The sequence below is a fragment of the Ictalurus punctatus genome, chromosome 20, assembly GCF_001660625.3.
Source record: "Ictalurus punctatus breed USDA103 chromosome 20, Coco_2.0, whole genome shotgun sequence".
Taxonomy (NCBI): domain Eukaryota; kingdom Metazoa; phylum Chordata; class Actinopteri; order Siluriformes; family Ictaluridae; genus Ictalurus; species Ictalurus punctatus.
The window spans coordinates 17,464,066-17,473,436 of NC_030435.2; the positions used below are offsets into that span (position 1 = coordinate 17,464,066).

Here is a 9,371-nt window from a genome sequence, read left to right on the forward strand (position 1 = left end):
GGCCGTATACGCAAACTATTAGCTTCCTTTTTCTGTCAATTTCCTGCTGAGTCCTGGGTCTGTTCTGGATGTTCTGTCATTATAGTAATGTCTTCTGTCTGACACTCATGTGATTCTCAGAAACACCAAGGAGGGGCAGACATCACATCCTCGCTGTCCGAAGATCAGGTCCCAGGTCCGTTCCTGGTGATGGTGTTGATCCAGTTCGGCACCATGGTAGTAGACCGAGCCTTGTACCTGCGTAAAACCGTCATGGGGAAAGTGATTTTCCAGGTCATCCTTGTGTTCGGTATCCACTTCTGGATGTTTTTCATCCTGCCAGGAATAACAGAAAGGTAGTGGACGTCTAGATACTCTATATGCAGCTCATGAACACTCCAGGTGCATTTTTACATTTTAACTTCTATGCAGCTTCTGCGGAGCTTGTTAATAGAGTACCTTGCTTGTGCGCTCTCTTCCAGGCGCTTCAGCCAGAACACAGTGGCCCAGCTGTGGTACTTTGTGAAGTGTATTTACTTTGGTCTGTCAGCCTATCAGATCCGCTGCGGTTACCCCACCCGTGTGCTGGGCAACTTTCTGACCAAAAGCTACAACTACGTCAACCTGTTTCTCTTTCAAGGGTGAGCGCAGATTAATACATTGATCGACCTGATCGATTGAGGGCGTGCTTTTGGTTGTAGGATCAGCAAAGTAAGATTCCAAAAAAGTTGGGACGCTGTGTAAAATGTAAACGAATGTAAATAAAAACAGAATGCAAAGATTTGCAAATCTCATAAACCCATATGTTATTCACAATAGAACATAGAAAACGTATCAAATGTTCAAACTGAGGAAATGTACCATTTTAAGAAAAGAATGAGGTCATTTTGAATTTCGTGGCCGCAGCACTACTCAAAAAAGTTGGGACGGGGGCAATAAAAGGCTGGAAAAGTAAGTGTTACTAAAAAGAAACAGCAGGAGGTTAATTGGGAACAGGGCAATAACATGATTGGGTATAAAAATAGTATCTTAGAGAGGCATCTTAGAGAGTCTTTCAGAAATAAAGATAGGCAGGTGTTCATGAATCTGCGAAAAACTGCGTCTACAATCCGTGGAACAATTTCGGAATAATGTTCCTCCACGTAAAATTGCGAAGACTATGAATATCTCATCATCTCCAGTACATAATATCATCAAAAGGTTCCGAGAATCTCGACAAATCTCTGTGCGCAAGGGACAAGGGTGAAAAATCAATATTGCATCCCCGTGATTAGGTTTATAGCTACTGGAAGCATTTAGAGGAAACCGCTGCTAATCACACACAGCCTGTATAGCAGTTTTATTCCAGCAGGAAATAGGTATAAATAAAATGTTAATACAGTGCATGAATGTAGAAATGCAGTGTGGCAATTTGGCACAACTGATCATTATGTAAAAACTTCAGGAATTTTGAATTGGCTGACAGGCAGTGTACTAATTTATTCCTAATTTCTTCAGTCCTTTGCTATCTGTACACATTCTTCCCTGCCTGGTATTTTGTAGACATGTTTTAAAACTCTACATGCATATGCAGTACATTTGCCAGCCCAAGCTCGTTTGGTTTGCGTTAAGTTGGTCAGAATGATATAAATGACAGCTTTCATTCTTCACACATAACCTCGTGTGTATGTTTGCTTCTTTTATCAAGTGCGAGTTTACCAATTTGTGTCAGTGAGTACTGTACATTTTCAAACCAAAGGACATCCCATGTCACAGTTGTACCTGCAAAGCAGCACCATTTTAATGTCACATGGCTCAGCTGTTTCGTTTACATTTACGTACACCAGAAAAATCATGTTAAACCACCCTACATTTATTACCCTGTGTGATATACTTTTGAGCGTAGATGGGAAAATATTAAGTATTATAGATCACTGGATGTCCATTATGTACACGTGGAGAAGCGCGCACAGAACAATCACCCGTATACAGTAAACATGTATTTTAACTAAATAATTATACCGAGCTCATAAATCCTTTCCCCCCCCATTGTATTAAAAAAATATATTATAGTAACCATAATTACTGGTGTATAGTAGACTATAATATGGTTACTATGGTTTATCCATAATTCTGTGAATAAATCTTTATGAGCTTGATCCATATATGAGTGTATATTATAATCTCCAGCAAAAGTGGATGAATCTCACTGGTTTTGTTTGTTTGTTTTATGAAAAAAACAGCAAGAAGAGAAAAGCGATATATAGATGGACCGAAGTCACAGTTGTGTGCATTTAAATAAAGCAAGCATGCTCCAATTATGTCAGCTTCCCCCTTATATTATAATGCACCGTACTTTTTCTTTAAAACCTGGAATGTTAAGTAAATGCAAATATTGTATGCCAAGAGATTGCTTCCATATTCTGAAGAGTGAAATTTGCTGAAAAAATGACCGACTGTGTTGTGAAGGTTTCGTCTGATCCCGTTTCTGACCGAGCTGCGTGCCGTGATGGACTGGGTATGGACAGACACGACGCTCAGCTTGTCCAGCTGGATCTGTGTGGAGGACATATACGCTCACATCTTTGTGCTCAAGTGCTGGAGGGAGTCCGAAAAGGTGAGAGATTGAAAACAAGGCTTACGTAATGCTGCACTACATTCAAATATATTGAATATTAGATGTCCCGTTTATATTTTATCTATACGCTACAGGCAAATCTGTATTGGCCCTATGTGTGAATGTGTGTGTGTGTACGGTGCCCTGTGATGCACTGGCATGCCATTCAGGGTGTACTCCCATGTCACAGCCAGTGTTCCCGGGATAGGATCCAGATCCATCAATCAGATGACTGTATATCCAATTGAGAGCCAAACTGAGATAGAAGAACAAGATAAGTTTCTGTTGACTTTTTAATTGTGTGTGTGTGTGTGTGTGTGTGTGTGTGTGTTCCAGCGTTACCCTCAGCCTCGGGGTCAGAAGAAGAAGAAGGTGGTGAAATACGGGATGGGTGGCATGATCGTGATGCTGCTCATCTGCATCGTCTGGTTCCCTCTGCTCTTCATGTCTCTGGTCAAATCAGTAGCAGGCGTCGTCAATACGCCTCTCGACGTCTCTCTTAGTCTCACACTCGGAGGCTTCCAGGTATGTATACACCAGGAGAGTGCTCTTTAGAACTCTGTAATATTATTAAAACCTTTACCTCCTTATATCATTATATTGCATGGTACAAACAGAAAATGTGTTTTCAGTTTTTTGTTCTTCACCCATCTGTTTATCCCCTTTACGCATTTCTTTAGCCAATCTTCACAATGAGTGCTCAGCAGAAGGACCTGATGAACATAACTTCGAAACAGTTTGAGGAGTTCAATAATGCCTATAAAGATTCAGTAAGTTCCTAGTACTTACTAACCTCAGTCTGCCTGATACAAGATATGACCATGTTTGTCAAGATAATGCTTTATCTGAGGCGGATAATCTCACTGGTGTATTTAGATCAACTCCGTTTCTATTCATTTATTGAAGTTTATGATCCCTCATGATGAGCAGCAGTTATTTTAAATAATTAATGAAAGTTTAATGGATCTAAGGGCGGATGGCAGATTGAAGAAAAGTGGTGTTTTTTTCCCCCGTGTAGACGGCGTTGCAGTTTCTCGAGGCATATGTGTATCAGGATCTTACCATTGCCCACCTAGAGGGAAGCTCCAATTCGCTGTGGACCATCAGCCCACCCAGCCGGAAAAACCTCATTGAGATGTTGAACCAGACTAGTGAATTCCATTTAACCATTGCCTGGTCTATACAGAGGTATAGCTCACAATCTTTACTGTTTAATCTTTTATATAGTAGAAAAATGACCTGGTAGCTAATCCACCATTACAGATTCTGAAATCTGTCTCTAGAGGACAGAAGTAAACACTAGAGAACTATTCAGAAATGGAATGGAAATTGAGTAAAAATAATTTTTTGTAACACTTTTGTAAAGCTAAGTTTTTGCCAAGGTTGAGCAAGGGTTAATGTTGACATGTTGTACTGTTTTCTTGCCATCTTGTCTTGCTTTAGACTTTCACACAGGTATTGAAGTTTGTTTTAATATGAAAGGTTTTTTTTTTAATAATACAGGACTTTAGAATAATAACTGACGATCACTAATGAAACTAAACTATAAACAATTTGTTTTGTATTTGAAAGTTCAGAAGAAATGTAATCAGTTTAAAATAAGATAAACATGTCCATAAAAGTCAACTGGTCAAATTTTTTCCCTCATCTTCATGGACCAACTTTGCAAAATCAAGAAAGGGAAAATACAAAGAAATTATAACGTTGCATTGGGTAAAAGTACACTCGCACACGCAGCAACTCGCAGCGACAAAGCGACCGGAAAGCATCCACTTTCAGAGAGCTGGCAACGTCCAGCGACATGAGCGGCAGCAAGAATTGGCACCTGGATGTGGGTGTGTCCACTGATGCGACAAAGTTGAGAACAGTGACTACCGACGGGAGTGAAGACAGGCGAGCGCACGTGATCCGTGATCTGCCATGCTACCTGCGAGTCCGAATTGTTTCGTGGACCCAGGCAGTCTAGCGCTTGTGCTTTCGCTGCAGATAGATAGCCACGATGGCAAAGAGCACACACTGCTTCTCCTTCATCATATATGATGCATATATACACTGGAGAATTTTATATACAAACACTCTCCCTCCAGAATGTTTCATTTTAGCGGCAAGAACACTGATTTGTTGTCAAAAGTGGAATGCTAGTTACACCACCCACTGATAAATGTTACTATGGCAACCGGTAGTAGGAACGCCTACTGGCAACTTCATAGTACCGCGACTGGCAACTTGCTGTCTATGTGAACGTACCTTAAGAGTACACCTGTACACTGAGGTCATGTTTTTTTTTTATTTTTTTTTTTTTATCATGGTCCAAATACCTTACAGGTTATATGTTCAAGTAAGAAATACAAAAGAAAACTGACTATCGCACATTTATTGATCTGTAATATGCACTGCTTGATATACACTCAGTCGTGTGCGAAGGGGCGGAGTTAACTGTGCAAGTTAACATTAAGGATTTGTGGTTGCAGAAAGATATAGTCCTAACAGTGACATTATTATATAAAATGTTTTATCACCGAAACGTAAAACTGATTTTTTTTTGTGTGTGTGTCTGTCTGTCTTGTGTCTAATTACAACTGTGTAATAAAGTCACAGAAATTCAATTTCTGACATATGCAAAATAATAAATAATCTCACTTCCCTATATATATATAAAAAAAAGCTGCAGTCTGTTAGAAACCCAGCTGTAGCTCTATTATTGTTTTAGACACTGCAGAACATTTATTTAGCGTATGCATATGAAAGAAGGAGAAAAAAGTCAATGATCCATTCAGAAATAAAATGAAAACATGGGAAATTAATTCATTTGCTGTTTGAAAATGTTAAAAGGAATATTAAGCAAAAGCTTTAAATATTTATTGACTAAAGTGATGCAGTTTTATTGAACTAAAATGTGTTCTGTAATTATATATCCAGACTAAAAATAATAATAAAATGCCAAAAATCCCAATTAGCTAACACACGTAAGACTGCTGCTCAGTAATCCTGGGTAAAAAGGGTCTTTCTTTATACGAAAGCTGTCTTTAGGTATATTCTGTTTGTGTGTTTTATGTAGGAACTCAACCTTAGGAGCGAAATCAGAGATGGCAACAGGCAAGCACGTCATCACCCTGGAGAAGGACACTAAAGACAATCTTGTGAGACTGTTAAATAACAAAACATCGTCTGTGTGAGTGCACGCTTTTAGCGACTTGGTTTATTAGCAGTTCTTTGATGACATGCTTCAGCATTTCGAAAGATTAGTGGAAAATTGTCTAATGTGTTCCAAAATGCACGATTTCAGGCTGATCAAAAATATTTTCCCAAGATATCTGCGTGCGCCCAGTGACGCCAACGCTAAACCCATCGATCAGCTGAGTGCAGGTAAGGCAGTAAAAGGCCTGAGATCATTGTGTAATTAGTCAAAATCCATTGTTGAACAATCTTTTTATCACTTTGTGTTCCCTTGAATGTATGTTGTTAAATAGGATATAACTACTCTTAAATACAGAAATAGGTGAAAGTTCAAGTGACTGGTTTATGTAAACTACCCATTGGGTATTGAAATAAAGTAAATGAACCCCCTCATGTCTCTCTCTCTCACTCTCTGTTCCAGATTTTGAAAACATCACCCTGACTCTAGGCCAAGACAACACTACGGGAAAGCTTCAGGAGTGGTGGATTGTGAACGAGACCAAGCCAGGCAAAATCAAGCTACAGAAAAAGCCTGGACTGAATCTCTATATCCTCAGTGATCAAGTCAGCCCTCCTAGTCTAGGCTTTCTGGCTGGATATGGGTAAGTGGACATGAACCTTCATCTGTTTTTCTTCCCCCCCACCTCTACACAACTACAGTCATTTTCACTACATCCATCACACTGGATGGAAATATATTAAAAAAATCAAGCTTTCAACAAGTCCTGGAAAATTTGAAGATGTGTCATAGATAGAATTTTTTTTCTGAGTGCTTTTTGTGCTGAGATATGCACGCTGTAAGCAGTAACGTTCTTACTGACTATTAGCCGAGTGTTGGCTTTCGCCTTAGCTTTGGAAGAAAATCAAGAGAACGGGAGCTGCCAGTGTGACCTAAAGTAGTTAAAGTGAGACACCACATCACGCACGTGTGAATATCCCGAAAAAAAACCACGTCATTCTTTTTAATTACACTGTAACATTGAAATATTGGCAATATTGAAATAATGGCAATATTGAAATAATGCAATATGTTGCATCAATTTCAATATAAACATCTTCAAAAAACTAGGCAGTTGATTACGTAAAACATCAGATACCCTGTCTTTATACGTTTTTTGTTTATTTGTTTAAATACAAGTCAAAGTACATTTACAAATCACTCCTCTTTGTTTTTATTAGCATTTTCTATACTGTCCCACCTTTTTCGGAATTGGGGTTATAAATGATAAATCATAATGTAGTAGAACAAGTGCATTAATGTAAGCCTTGCAGCTGGAACTAGTGTCAGAGCTGCTGTTATATATATATATATATATATATATATATATATATATATATATATATATATATATATATATATAAACACATTCTGACCAATCAGAATCGAGAATTCAATCATGCTGTGGTATAAGGTTATAATTCACAAGAAAATGTTTCCATAGAAGTATAGACTCTGAGCATATTAAATGAAAAATTTAAAATAGCACAAATACAGAATGTATTATGTGTGTGTGGTTTTGAAGCCACGATTAGATTTAACCAGCTGCATTTCTCTCCTCTCAGCATCATGGGTCTGTACATGTCCGTGGTGCTGGTGATCGGTAAGTTTGTGCGTGAGTTCTTCAGCGGAATCTCGCATACCATCATGTTCGAGGAGCTGCCCAATGTGGACCGCATCCTCAAACTCTGCACCGACATCTTCCTCGTCCGAGAAACAGGAGAGCTGGACCTGGAGGAAGACCTTTACTCCAAGCTCATCTTCCTCTACCGCTCTCCAGAGACCATGATCAAATGGACCAGGGAGAAGAACAAGTGAGGCGGATAAGTGTAATGTCATGGACAAGGACACTCAGTGCATGAGGAGTTCCTGATCGACATGGAGAAGCACAAGGCTGGGGTTTTGAACAGCTGGATGAGACGCCAGCCGAAATTGGCAACTAGCTGCATTTTGCAGTTCTTGGCCTCTCACATAAACAGTACTTTTATCAGACGTAGCGTGGGAGAGATCACTGATCTGTAGCTAACTGTACATTATTAAGGGCTTTAATAGACACGACTACTTCCCGTCATGCGTCACTGCAAAAAAGCAACCCTTCGCAGCTAGGAGTGCATGAGCCCAGGGGGCCGTCCATCGTGTTTGATTGACAAGGCGGGTCAACAAATCTGTGTGATTTAAAGATCAGAGTCTGAGGACTTGAGTCCTTCCAACAGACCTTATTACTAAGTGCTTTATTTTCTGAGCTGCGAGAGGCAACACTCGTTTTGTTTTTTTGTTTGTTTGTTTGTTTGTTTTCAGACGGTTGGACCGACACACAACAGCAATCACCCGACAATCTGCACATGCCTTATTTAGTTTGTACAAATAATTGCGTTTGCATTCATTCAATGTCTTTTCTCAGGAACACACGCCGGTCATTTCATCATGAGATGTCCTCTTTTCCATTGCGTATTAGAGCTGTTGGACTGGGCAAGAATTTGAATCTGCACCAATGAGCACTGTCCTTATGTAAGATGGCGAAGAAAGAAAGGTCGTAAAACTGATTATGCAGTGCTGATTAATGATTATATGTGGTTGGTGGAAGTCTATGGAGCATGAACTTTTTTTATGATGTGCAAGTATTGGGAGATATCATGTTTGTCAGAAAGATATAGGCCTATATGTGAAGATAATGACTCGTATGGAAGGGGTAAAGCAATATGAAAACTGATGCATTTATATAAAAAACATAAAATTAAAAAATGTAAAAAGGGAGGGGGGGGTATACTGGGCTGATTTGTACATACAGTATATCAGTGGGAGTGTGTATTTATGCACAGGAAAGGGCTGTCTTTGCTTTTTTATTTTATTTTATTTTTTATTTTTTTCAAGAGGCAGCACTTTGCAGTTTACAATTTTCGAGTTTTCTTCTAAGTTCGACCTCCACGTCCCAGTGTTCTTGGCACAATCGCAGAGACACTAGGAGAATACTGGGAGAAGAGCATTAATGAAACTTAACCCCCAGAACTATGCATTATTTAAAGCCATTGTAGCATGAGAGACTAATTACTATTTAAACATGAGGTGTTTTCATTACATCACATGTACATATGCTTTTCCAGGGACAAAGAAATGTGAAGCTTTATTAAGTTTGCTGTGTAGCAGAATGTCAGGATGGAAAAGAAGAGCTTGAGACAAGCGATAACCTTCAAATAAAGCACATATCAGAAGGCCACCGTTATTCTCCTCTGTACATTTTATTTGCACACTTAAAGTACAAAATGATTATTTTGTTGTTGTTGTTATTTACAGGAACGTGTAGTCAAAAACCCGGAGTAAATCTGTTTAACCCGATTGTAGTGGAGGAGGCAAAGTATCGAGTTGTTACACTTTATTTGTAGTGCTGATGCCATGTTGTACATCTTAAACACTCCACTGCAACTCTGCTGCCCACTAATGCACTCATAAAGACCCAGTGGGGGGAAAATATATATATATATATATATATATATGTATATATATATCAGCAACAACTGCACTTGCATATAGTAATGATGGACTAAAGAGGGAAAAGGGCGGGAGTTCAACTCCACACTCTACAGCCTCATCAAATATAAATAAGAACGAAAAAATGTTTGGTGC

The 9,371-nt window shown here is 39.1% G+C and overlaps 1 protein-coding gene across 2 annotated transcripts in view; it reads left to right on the forward strand.

Annotated features, from left to right (window-relative positions):
* LOC108280873 (piezo-type mechanosensitive ion channel component 2) overlaps positions 1–8,957 on the forward strand; it is a 96,429-nt gene extending 87,472 nt beyond the window's left edge. For both annotated transcript variants that reach the window (XM_053673703.1, XM_053673704.1), the window contains 10 exons: positions 121–335; positions 462–620; positions 2,428–2,575; positions 2,912–3,100; positions 3,256–3,345; positions 3,594–3,763; positions 5,634–5,747; positions 5,862–5,941; positions 6,174–6,354; positions 7,316–8,957. In XM_053673703.1, coding sequence (XP_053529678.1) covers positions 121–335; positions 462–620; positions 2,428–2,575; positions 2,912–3,100; positions 3,256–3,345; positions 3,594–3,763; positions 5,634–5,747; positions 5,862–5,941; positions 6,174–6,354; positions 7,316–7,568 — 1,599 coding nt within the window. In that variant the 3' untranslated portion in view covers positions 7,569–8,957. The remainder of the gene's footprint in view (positions 1–120; positions 336–461; positions 621–2,427; positions 2,576–2,911; positions 3,101–3,255; positions 3,346–3,593; positions 3,764–5,633; positions 5,748–5,861; positions 5,942–6,173; positions 6,355–7,315) is intronic.
* The last annotated feature ends 414 nt before the right edge of the window (positions 8,958–9,371 follow it).